This window comes from Hippichthys cyanospilos, chromosome 17, assembly GCF_059441005.1.
Source record: "Hippichthys cyanospilos isolate Australia breed blue-spotted pipefish chromosome 17, RoL_Hcya_1.0, whole genome shotgun sequence".
NCBI classification, from domain to species: Eukaryota; Metazoa; Chordata; class Actinopteri; order Syngnathiformes; family Syngnathidae; genus Hippichthys; species Hippichthys cyanospilos.
Window position 1 is genome coordinate 8763123 of NC_142385.1, and position 12614 is coordinate 8775736.

The 12614-nt window shown below is 37.9% G+C and overlaps 2 protein-coding genes across 5 annotated transcripts in view; both read left to right on the forward strand.

Annotated features, from left to right (window-relative positions):
- The window catches only part of rab11fip3 (RAB11 family interacting protein 3 (class II)), a 29895-nt gene extending 26086 nt beyond the window's left edge, over nt 1-3809 (forward strand). For both annotated transcript variants that reach the window (XM_088439481.1, XM_088439482.1), the window contains one exon: nt 327-3809. In XM_088439481.1, the coding sequence (XP_088295607.1) occupies nt 327-440 (114 nt within the window). In that variant the 3' untranslated portion in view covers nt 441-3809. The remainder of the gene's footprint in view (nt 1-326) is intronic.
- A 336-nt stretch (nt 3810-4145) lies between these two features.
- Nucleotides 4146-12580, forward strand: telo2 (TEL2, telomere maintenance 2, homolog (S. cerevisiae)). 3 transcript variants are annotated; one of them, XM_088439074.1, is made up of 21 exons: nt 4146-4249; nt 4731-5066; nt 5130-5407; nt 5540-5608; nt 5813-5960; nt 6039-6141; nt 6206-6274; nt 6351-6492; nt 6775-6911; nt 7914-7999; nt 8145-8258; nt 9023-9111; nt 9198-9289; nt 9550-9666; nt 9760-9831; nt 9896-10054; nt 10972-11063; nt 11156-11255; nt 11332-11396; nt 11484-11599; nt 11893-12580. In XM_088439074.1, exons 2-21 carry the CDS (start codon nt 4732-4734, stop codon nt 12012-12014), a joined length of 2505 nt encoding a protein of 834 aa, XP_088295200.1. In that variant the 5' UTR covers nt 4146-4249; nt 4731; the 3' UTR covers nt 12015-12580. The 3 variants fall into 3 exon arrangements, with proteins under 3 accessions (XP_088295200.1, XP_088295202.1, XP_088295201.1); XM_088439076.1 differs by having other exon boundaries at nt 11920-12580; XM_088439075.1 differs by having other exon boundaries at nt 8148-8258.
- The last annotated feature ends 34 nt before the right edge of the window (nt 12581-12614 follow it).

Here is a 12614-nt window from a genome sequence, read left to right on the forward strand (position 1 = left end):
AAGGCAACCTTTTTCGGAAGAATCAGCAATAAGTTGTTTCATGTTCCAATACATTTACTCTCAATTTGAAAAGAAAAAATGTTCCTGTCAGAGCATTAAAAAGCATTAAACTACATTTGCTGATACATGCAGAAACCCTATTGCAATTTTACATGTCTCCTGAGATGCGTTCACATACCCTCACTGTGTCGTGAAGGATTATGTCTCATCAAGATCGACTTTCTGGATCATTTTTAGGCACTAGAATTGAAATAGCTTAAGAATGTTTTGTTAAAACTTGATGGTTGTCATGCTCCTTTCCTGAACTTCCTTTGTCTGCACGGCAGTTGATGGAGGCCATCCACAAACAGGAGGAGATCAACTACAGACTTCAGGACTACATTGACAAAATAATCGTGGCCATCATGGAGTCCAACCCCTCCATCCTTGAGGTCAAATAGGCACCGTCTGGATGGGTGGGGGGTTAAAAGCCACACAGTGACCTCATCAACTTAATAACAAGTAATCCTACATAATAATAGAAGAATATTTTATTTGTGAGTGTGCGTGTATGTGTGTGTGCGCGCACATCAAGCGCTCCTCAGGTTCTGGTGACATCCATGTATTTTGGTCAGAGGAACCCTAGCCCAGATGAACGAACGCGTGAAACTTAATCAACCCGCAGCCCCCTCCCCATCCTTGAAGTTCAAAAGAAGGACTAGGCAATTATATACCTTGAAGGCCTTAAACTTGGAGGTAATCAAATTTATCTTGCTACTCGCCTCAGTTGCAACTGGAAGTGAACCAAGCTGCTGACTTGTGGAATGAAGCAATGGCCAGCTTGTTTTGGATGTTTTTTTTGTTTTTTTTGGTCAACCCAAGTGAGGGACATTTCTATGCCGGAGGGTTTTCTGTTGTGTGTGTGTGATTTGCTTGTGTGTGTGTTTCTTTTGTTTGTTTTTTTTGTTTGTTTTTTTTACAATGAAACCAAGGTTCTGGTTTTCAGGTGGATTGGAAAGTGAGAAGAAACTATTGCCAACTCTTTACTAACCCAAAGCATAAATTTAAGAAAGAACTGAAACGTACTTCCAAACAAACAAAAAAGTCACAAAAATAGTTGCACAGATTCATTTTGACTTCCTGTTAAAAGTCTCCAAGGGTGGGTGGCCACCCCCATACCTAGAGGAAAATTTTGAAATCTGTTGTTTTTCTGACATTTACAAGCTCAGTATTCGTGGACACGTTGATACTCTTCAACAAGTTGTTTTACTGTATATTTAAAGAATAAATGTACTGTTGATGGTATCATAAAGAAATATGCAACGCCCCTGAGTGGTGCTCATATAAAGGATAATACGAATAAAATAGAAGGATTTATGTGTAAATATTTTTAGACTAATGAACTTATTCGCCTTCAGTCCAGTAAAAACAATAAAAACGTTCGTAGCCGTCAATGGTAGCGAATGAGTTGCGCCGAAAATGGATCATTTCTTGTAATGGTTGGGAATCAGTAATGCGACTTTAGATACACAAAAAATAACATCCGCCACCTGATTCCATGTTCCCTTGCTGAGTGAAAATGTTTTTTTTTTGTTTGTTTTTTTGTTCTTTGTGTGCGTCAATGAAACTGTCAAGACTGAAAAGAGTAACTGGTTATATGTGAATTGTGGAAAAGCGTTTGAGCATACATTCATTGTTGTACCTGACTACGAGTGTATCAAACATTCTTTCTAGTTGGGCCTAGTAAGTTTACTAGTGCAGTAGTGTACTTGAGTAATGTAGTTTAATTCAGAAAAACGTCAGAAAAACACAACTAGTTACAATCGTATACATGCTCAAACGTTTTTTTTCATACTAGAGTCCAATGGTTGCACTAAATTTTGTTGTTGTTTTTGTTTTTTCTGTTTGTTTTTTTTCATGAAAGGGATTAAAATTTAAAATGGCAGGTTTGCGGGGATTTTAAGTAGTGATGGATAAACGAAGCTTCATGAAGCTTTTGCGATAGATTTCACTTATCTAGATTGGACTCCTGTTTTAAAGGGACAGGGGAAATGGAACATATTTCCACTGTTCTTGTGTTTATTTTTAAACTTTAGCACCATCTAGAGGAGTAAAAAAAATAGCACAGGTGCTTCATGAAGCCTCATTTCCCTATCACTAATTTTAAGCACGCTCAGGTGTGGGCTCATGCAATGACCAAACTACAAGGCAATCATAACTGCCACATTCACATACGATAAGTTTGCAGTCGCTTCTCCAAGATTAATGTCAGCGGGGGGACTCAGCGGACACGACATTCGGAGCAAACTTTTAAGCGTAATCGCTCTTTTTTTTTTTTTTTGGAGGGGGAGTCTGCATTCTTCTGGACTACAAAGGACAATTGAACAATGTGTCAGATCTTGATGGGACGAAAAAAAACTGTCTGCTTTGTTCACCAAATGTTGTCATTCTCACTTCTTTGTCACTCACAATGCTTCACCTGCCACTCCTGGGAATATGGCCTTGGATGTAAATGACTTGTAAAGTTTTTTTCTACGCTCATTCTAGATTGTAGGTATTTTTTTAGTCAGAGGGGAACAACAACAACAAATCATTCATTTTCTCATCTTCTAAAGTGGGAAAATTGCTGAGGCTGCCTGTATTCCTTTCTAGCATGTAGCGTGTACAGTTTTTTTTTTCCTCTTATTTGGAATCGCACAGGTATTTATTCAATATGTGACACAAATACAACACACTTGTCATATGTTCAAAATTTGATTTGTTTGTTTTGAGGCGATATTGAATTCACGGTGACTACACAGTGAGAAATGTGCGTATCATCTCAACGTACTTTTTCCGCGAGAGGTCGTTATTCTGTATATTATCGTGACCCCTCGAGGGTTTCTTTTTATAGATATACAGCTTCTAGAGTCGTCTTCCCGTTTTGGAGTCAGGTAATGCATGGAATCACTTTTATTTTTATTGTATACTTATCTATTCATGCTACTGACAACATCTTTTCTCACTTTAAGCTTTTCCCTCAATTAATTGGTTATAGCTTGTGATAGGAAAACAAAGCTTCATGAAGCACCTGTTGTATTTTTTTACTCCTCTAGATGGCACTCTTGGTTTAAAGATGAACACAAGTGCGGTTGAAATGTTTACATTTCCTCTGTCTTTGTACCAAGTGTCATCTAGAGAAGTCAGAAAATATCACAAGTGCTTCATGAAGCTTTGCTTTTACCGCCTGAAAATATGGCAGACATGCAACATTCTTTTTTTTTTGCAGAGATGATTGCACTTTAAATGCTATTCCTTTGACCAAATATGTGCTAATATAACTCGAGTACAAAAAGACAAAAATATAATAAAAGTCACTCTGCTAGTCTAAAACACTGTGCCTGTTTCAAACTTTGCCTCTAAACAAACCTGATAGGAAAAGCACTGACCACACCACAGCGACATTGTTAAATTATCAACGGTAAAATCCTTGCTGTAAATATGTATTATCTTTTTTTTGTGGATTTTAGTCCCACGCTGACTTCCAATGTCCAAAGAAAATTCCAGGCACCACCATCACTACATGTGTAGTGCATGATTTGCCATTTATTGTTCGACATGGGAAGATGAAATATTGTAGAGAGAAGAAATTGTACAACGTATTCATATTTTGAGAAATAAATGTATAAATTATTACAGTATTGGTTAAAACAATATTTTATTTTTATGTTCGGGATATCCCCTGTAGATCAAATTACTTGGGGTAAATATAATTTCAGTCATTGTAAAAAGAGAAATTATAAAAGTAAGCAGTGAGTGTACGAGTAGGAAAATAAAAGGAATAAACGATGTGTCTTGAGTCTTTTATTTTAGTTATCCATTTTGCATATTCTGTCCAGCAGAGATGAATCTTAATATTAACACACACGCACCTAAAGTGTGAAAATAAAGCCCATATTTTTCGTGTTTTATCACTTAAATCATTTAAATATAATGTACTGACATTTTATTACAGGAAATGCGTAAACAGACTGCAACAACCATCGGAACACAAGCGTTTATTCAAAAATAGACACGAATTAAAAGTGTAGATAATACATAATTGCGATAGGTGGCAGTAGCGTTCAGCCATGTACTTTACCCAACCCGAGGGAAAAAAAGAAGATATTGACGGAACATTTGTTTTAGCTCCCTGCTACCTAGCGAACACGGACATGTTTTGAGGGACACACCGTTCAGAAATGTCTTTTTCCTATCGAATTATTTGAAAGGTTCCTCTGATCACGACCAAGTAAGATATTCTTTTCACCATAGTCATTTAGTCAATTTCTTATATTTTTAATCGTATATATGCGTGCCGGATTTTACTTTTGGGTGTTTACAGAGACGCGAATTATTACATTGCTGTGCAGTCTGAAAATATTACTGTGCAGCTTTGAAGTTTTGATCAAAATTATAGTAAGTCAGACTTTTGTTTGATACAAATACGCCCCAGAACCAACCGTAGTAGGTTAAAAAAATCAAAACAAAAAACAGCGGTATGCTGTACGTAGGTAGACCACTTAAAAAAGAAAAAAAACCATCCTCTTCACATGCTTTGAACCACTCAACCTTGTTAACAAGCACATTATAAACACGTTACAAATTAATTTGATGACAAAACAACTATCAAGTATAATATTTACACATAGCGACTACTGTTGGTATTTTAGTGCCTGCCTCAAGATACAATTGATGATTTTTCATTTTTTACTGTTTTGTGTTCCTACAAGAATGGAGTCTCCTAGCCTGGCTCCCGATGTCCGTCTTGAAGTGTCCCATTGTTTCCAAAGTCTCACTTTGTCAGCCCAAACACAAGATGCTATTCGTGCACTTCAAACCCTTGGCTCGTACTTGGACGAAGCTCCTGAGAATGCAAGCGCCCAAAAGGACGAGTTCCGGAGGTCTCACTTCACTCGCACTCTTCAGTTCCTGATAAAGAACATTCAGGCTGACTGGTTCCATGGCCTAACTGCGGCACAGCGCTCGGAATTATGGGACGGCCTCTTCTTGAGGGGACCTCCTGAACAGGCTCTGCTGGTGCTGATGGAGGGAATCAGCGAGCTTAGGTACAAGATGTACTGTATGAAATTCTTATTATTCATTTTGATTTGTTGTTCCTTCTTGTCTAGACCAGGTTCAAATCTGGACCACTTGATCAGCATCTCCGAGAAGTTCATCCAGAACCGTCGCCTGGCCGACCTGCTGTGGTCCTACTGTCGGACCACAGGTCCCATTGACTCCCCCCAACTGCGAGAGGCCTTGCTCGCACGCATCGTGGCGCTGCCCGACCTCACTGCCAATAAGCTGCAGCACAACAACAAAACCGTCTTCCTTCCTCAGAAATACTATCCTCTCTTGGCTGAAGACATGCTTGCTGCTTTGGAACGTACTTGCAAGGCACTCAAGGGTAAAATTGTTCACAGTTAAAAAAAAGATTCAAAAACCCACTTGCAAGATGGCCCATTTGTTTATGTTAGCCATGTGTTTATTAACATTCCTTTTAATGATAAATATGTACTTTTTGTCTTATGTTTGACAGCTGGCACCAGCTGTTCCTTGACCTTTGTGTCAGAGACACTTGGCAAACTCTGTGCCCAAGGACATAGTAGTAAGTTACATATTATGAAACAAGGTTTTTCCGAAACACAATGCAAAATTAACAGGATACTAAATCAGTCATTTCAGCAGTAGAAAGTTAATATTTTGTCTATTCTCTATTCAGTGCCATATATTTTCAAACCTACTATATATAAATATATAAATCCATATCCCAAGTAAATGTCTTCATGTTTTTTTTTAATGCCCTCTGCAGGTGTGTTGCTAGCAGTGATGATTCCTAAAATGTCCGGCTACACGCACGCGGACATGGTGTGGCAGCGGGTTTGCTGGAAGCTGCTTGAAAACGTCCCCCAGCGCTGGATGGAAAGCGTGCTCACCGGCCTGGTGCAGGCGGTCCGTGGGTGAGAGAGCTCGTAAATTTTGGGATGTGTTCTTATCGTTTTATACGCCGCTCATGTTATGGCTCATTGATTTCTCAGGCCTGGTGCATTGGGTAGGATTCTTGGAAACCTTGTGTTAACCAATAAGACCGCCCAGTTTGTCATCACACATAAACTACTGTTGCTGCAATACAAATATGAGGTAAGATATGACTTTAAGCATGAATTATAATACAATAAAGGTTGTTTTTTTTTCCCCCATCCAGACTTGCACGTTGAGAGTTGTTCTGGGTTACCTCGCCTCAGACACAGAAAGAAGACCACTGCTTATTCAAGTGAATGCACAGAATATCAGTCATGTAATGTAAGCCTACTGTGATTGTAATTGTGTTGTGTTTTGCATGTTGTGAGGTGTTACGGTCCGTTTCCCAAGCGTGGGCTAACCCAAGTGCGGTGAAACACACTCCCGTTGAGCAGCAGCTGTACGTCAGCAAAGCACTACTGCTGGCTGTCGCTATGCTGGAAGACGCCGAGCTGCAGGAGCTACGTTCAGGTGCCACTTTTCCCATTTGAATTGGGAAAACATTTCTCAAATTGTTTATTTCCATGTTTTTAAATGTACATGTTTTGAAATCTGCACAACTCTGATGTCATTTGCTCAGAAAAAATAGACATTCTAACAAAATACTTATGCAGCAGGAGACTTTTATGAATATATGTGGGGAAAGTATTAGCCCGTATAACATTACTTTAGAATACGCCAGGCTATAATATAATGTATGCAAATGAAAACAAGAAGAACGTACTAACATGCTAATTTTAATAACCCTCCAAGAGCTTCTGCAGTGCATGCTGGGAGGCATGCAGAGTCACCTGGACAGCAACGTGGCTCGCATCCGCCATATGGGCATGGTTGTGGGCGAGTGCCTGAGCTCCCGCATGAATATCAATGGAACCAAGCTTAAATTTGAGGTATGTCCTTAACACGTTCACTCCCAAAGCTATATAGTCAGGTCTAGACATTTGAATTTTTAAGTATCATTTATTATTATTACCTAAGATAGTAAAGTACTTGATAACTTTAGGTACGTAAATACTAAAGTAATCAGTTACTTTGGGTAGTTATGTACCTATGTAGTTAATTACATAAGGCCCAAAAAGTACTAAAGTGAATATTTTAGGTACTGAAGTACTTAAGTAATTAACCATTTATGTAATTGGTACTAAAGTAATTCATTAATTCATTACATTAAGCACGAAAGGAATTAAATAAATTATTCATGTCTAAAATAGTTGATAACTTTAATTACTGATTGTTTTAGTATTTAGATGCCTAAACTAATTGATTGACTTTAGTTCAGTTAGTACCAGCCATTTTTAGACAATTGTTTAGCGAAACATTTGAACATTTAGAAAAATAATAAATGTGGAGGGTCTAAAAATGACTTGTACTGAAAGTGTCTGATACTAAATGAACTAACTAATCAATTACTTGGGGTAATTGAGTTCTAAAGTAATTGATTATTTTAGCTAAGTACTCATTTAAAAGTACTTTATTAATACGCATGAGGAAAAATTGCGGCTTATTGTCCAAAATTTACGGTATTTTCAACATAACACTGACACACTTGGAGTGTTACAGTACTGCACCAACACAACAGTAACATCCTGATTGTGTTCTCTAGTTGAGAGTAAAATAGCAGTTCAAACTCAAAATCTATATTTAAATCGTGTCTTCCTCTGTCTCCCTTTGTTTACTGGGAGATTGACCCCTGGTGGCCAAAAAAAAACAAAAAACTGCTGCACTGAACTATAACCCGCAGGGTTCAAAGCGTGAGAAAAAAAAGTGTCAGTATATAGTCTAAAATTTACGGTAATTCTCAAATGCACACACTTTAACCTCCTGCTCAGTGAGCATGTCAACTATAACTAAATAAATAAATATTCACCCCTTGGGCTGGTTGTGTGTTGTAGTATGAACAAGATGAAGAAACACTGGAGCTGCTTTCTCTTCTGACTCCTATTAACATGGACCAATCAGAGCCTGAATTTGCAGATGGGTAAATAGCCTCATTTTACAAGTTTTTGACATCTATTCAAATATAAGCGTACATAAATATCAAGCCTATATTGTTAAGGGTGACTCTTTATTTGTAGTATAATCTTGCAGTGTTCGCCTGTTTATTGCTTATATTCAAAATCAAGCAGGGTTGGCACTACTGAAGAAATCAGAGAAAATCCACCAATTTGCAAGGATTCATCACAAAATGAGCGAGAAATGCCATCAGCAAAAACTGAGCAAGACTCTGACCTTGATAGGTAAATATTCACTGCACACATGAACCATTTTGATTAAAGTAGAATTCATCTCCATCTGGTATATTTGTTGTTTTTTTTTTTTGTTTTTTTTAACACAACATTACATGTTACCAAGTTCGGCCTATAAAGTCAAGCGTTTATTTTATAATTTCAGAACATTTGCCATTGTAAATGTTTCCATTCAGCCGCTGAGAACAGCAAGTTCTGTAAAAAGTTACAAAACATTGAACACTTGGTTTCCGATATTCAAAAATTTAGAGAAGATCAAATTAAGATTACCTGTAAAAGTTAGTGTGTTTTAGGTTCATCCTGAAATTGTATTTTGATGATTCCTTTGCAGCGCGTTCTATTTGTTTATTTCATCAAGATTCATAAGGTTGACAGGAATGGTAACTTTCTTTTCAAATTAAGATCAAATTAATTGAAACATGAAGTTCAAATTGTCAGACTCATTTGCAAGACTTTGTATGCTTTTATTTAATCGAGTTTCTCGTAAATGTGTGCCAGAAAGGAGAAAAAAAAATAGATTACACAATCTAGGTACCTTCTGAAATTACTGAATACAATACGCCTACAGGTACCGCTAAAAATGTTGTTTTATGCATGTATTATTATGTATAAAGTACTTTTTTTAATCACAAAATTTTTTGCAATGGTTAAGAGGATAGATAAATAAAAAAAAAAAAGAAGTTGAGAACCACTGATGTTTATCATGTTATACTTTATAATATCATGTAACATTAAAAATGTCTTTATAAATTCAGTGATGACGAATTCACGCCTTACGACATGTCTGGAGATCAGGAAATAAACAAGGTGTCGCCACCACGCTACCTACGAGATTGTCTGGAAAGTAAGTTTGCACACATTTCCTATTTTTTTTCCTCCACCATTGTGTCATATCATCATATCCTGCCGGACTTTTTCTTATGAATCCAGATTTAATTTCCTCTGAAGATCCGGAGCGTGTGGAGCTCAGTTTAAGGGTTGCTGAAGGACTTGTGAGGAAGAACGCCTTTGCGACTAAAGAGGTACATACAACATTTTAGCTGCTGAAATAAATCAGTGTACTTGTTTTTGTATTATACTGTATTTGAAAATCGATATGTACTAGCCCTCAGGCCAAAACTGAAATAATATTCACTCAAGTCCAGTAGGGGGCAGCATTGCATTTCTCGTGTCTATTTATTTTTAGAGATTTTTCGTCTAGATGTCCAGATTTTAAGGATAGCTTGTCACTGTAGCTAATGTTCTGAGCGTATAATTGACAGTCCATGATCTGTTTCTTCAGATCAGTGTCAAGTTAACCAAAGTGCTTCTACACATGGAGGATAAATACAGCATTAATGGCTTCCTGGCTCTCAGGCAGGCCACCATGGTGGCACTTGTGGTCATTGATTGCATCCCGGTATGGTTTGCCACCTTTTCCACATAACAATATCACGTGTTGATACTCCTTGACCTTGTACCTACATAAGAGTCAATTTAAAATTGATTCCAGGTGACCGGGTTCCTGAACACAGAATTCTACTCCTTAAACTACAGTCTTCGACAGCGCCTGGATATCTTAGAGGTTAAAAAACAGGCTAAATAATTGATATGTTCGGTCCTCAAAATAATGCTGTGCCCTATTTTAGGTTCTTGCTATGGCAGCTCAGGAGCTGTCAAGGCCAAACCCCAACAGCGCAGATCCAGGCGTTGCCACAGATTCAACGCCGCACTCGGCTAACAACACTGCACACTGGCGGCAGGTTGTTGAGAAGCGCATTCAGGCAAAAACCAAGTGCATTAGTAAGGTATTAAAACTGCATGCACAACTGTTCAAAGGTTAGAGAGTCAATCACAGAGAGAGATGTTTTACATGAAAACACAAAGTTGTATATGGCTACGAGGGTTGGATGTAAATTAGGAATTCAATTTTTATTACCAAAACCAGTAACATTATTCAATCACGATTAGAATAATGTACAGATTACTATGAATACTCATTTCTTCGAGATAGATAGCTAGTAGTAACTTGAAAGCTGGCGAGAAAACTAGTTAGATGGCTAGCTGGAAAGCTAGCCAGGTGGCTAGCTATAAAGCTAGCTTGATAGCTAGATAAACTGTGTTCCCTCGCTAAATTATGTTCTGGTACAGCCAGTCCGGTCACAGATGTTAATTTGTGGCCCTTTCTACTGCAGGTTTACGTTGCTATTTGTTTGCAATATTTTCCTTTTCATTCAAACCAGTCAAACAAAATACCATTTTTTTTCTATTAGAGAAATAATAATAATTTAACCTCTACTACATTGATTTTTATGACCATTTTGACCATATCTACGTCAGGTTTACCTCACTTTTTTTCTTGAGTTTTTTTTTTCTTCTCTAAAGTCAGACCAGACAAAAATAAAACAAGGGACCAAAAGCACACACAAATAGTTCAATCTCCACTTAAAATACAAATAAGATAAATGAGGGAACACTTACAAAGTTATAAAGCTAGATAGATAGTTTGATATGAAGCTAGATATATATTTTGATATGAAACTAGTTAGATCGTTATGAAGCTAGCTAGATAGCCAGATATAAAGCTAGCTAGGTAGATAGTTCCTAGCTAGCTAGCTAGCTAGCTAGCTAGATAGATAGATAGATAGATAGATAGATGGATAGATATTTTTATTTTATGACTTGATTTTCTTCTTCTACAATAGAAATTTGAATGTTGTTACAGGGAGCCAGGCAGCCACCAGCAAAGGCCACAGCCAACCGTTACGCACCAGTTGCTGGGTATTTCTTCTTTCCTTTACTTAGGAATTATGACAAGTGAGTCAGACAATTTTCTGTCCCATTCTAATGCACGATTGTCTTATGAGTTTTCAGCACCTTAGAATGTGCGTTCACCTCATGTTTACCAGGCCTCAGGTGACCTTCGACTTGTTGGGGAGTGACCATTTGGTGTTGGGCAGGTTGATCCACACCTTGGGCGTCTTTATGCATTTGGCAGTCAATGCACCGGTACTTGAAGAAAAGTCTTGGCCCCCAAATCATATTATTATTGTTATTGATGACAAACTCAATTTTTGTCCTGCAGGTAGCTGCACAAATGGGCCGTGCTCTGCTTGACTTCGTGTGGGCAGTGCGTTACCACACTGACCAGTGAGTAATTGCTCTTGAAATTTTAGTCATGTTCAAAATTTCAAGGGTTTGACCAGTCCGTTGTTTGCCTATTAATTTTATTTTAAGGATGGTAAGACGAGGCGTCCTCTTTGCTGTCTGCGCCGTGTTCATGAGCATGCCCAGTCAAAACCTTCTGGTGGACCTTGCAGACCAGATTTTTGAAACTAGATCTTGGCTAGCAGGTAAAAACAAAAGTGTGTGTGTGTGTTGCACTCATGCAAAAATTGACATATTCAGAATGGACACACAGCTGTGCCGATTTCTGGGAAGACGACATGGATCCAGGATTTCCTGCAATGCACATATTGTCTATGACGCGATGGGTTCATTTATTTATATATTTTACCCATCCTGCAGCTAAAAGTAGTTTATTAGCATACTAACCAGGGGCTGAATCACCATTCCAGTCACATGCTCAAACGACTTTTTTTTTCTTTAAATGTTTGTTTGCTGTGCTATATGTTATGTCCCCAAGATGTTGCTGAAGGTGATCTGGATGCAGATTGCAGAGGTTTGGCCATGCAGAGTCTGGTGCTGCTGGATAAGAGCCTGAAGAAACAACTTCAAAGTCCACAAGCCCTTGGCATCGAATCATGAACAACAACAGCAAATAATAATGGAGCAGGTCAATGTGAACACTTTGTCCTCACACCAACTGCAGGTGGTGATTGTAACGGTCAAGGAAGCAGATGACATCAAACACTGACCAATGTCCCTTAAGGTGGGAGGACTTTTTTATTTCCTGGAAAACAAGGGTCACGCAATTCAAAACGAAAGCACCTTTTGTCTCGTGGATCTGCATTTGAAAGTACACACTCAGTTTTTCGTTTTGTTCAGAATTCAAATCACGGATCAGTTGCTGAAACGAAAAAAAAAAAGTGATACCATTTTATTGTGTAATACGGGGTGAAGAGGATATCCTTTATATAGAACAGGTATATCCTTTTGTCTCTTTCCTGTACAAGCAGATCTTGCTATTGGAGTTGTTTGTTTGCAAAGGACATCCTGTGAATATTTATGTACTGTACAACGGTTGTTGTATGTACACATTCTGTAAAAATAAATTACACTTCCTCCTGTGACAGAAATGGATACTTTCTCATGAGAATGACTTCTTTGGAATAGTTTTTCATATTAAAAAAATAAACTACAAAATATGACAATTTGTGGTTGCTTGTATTGTATGTTGTATATATA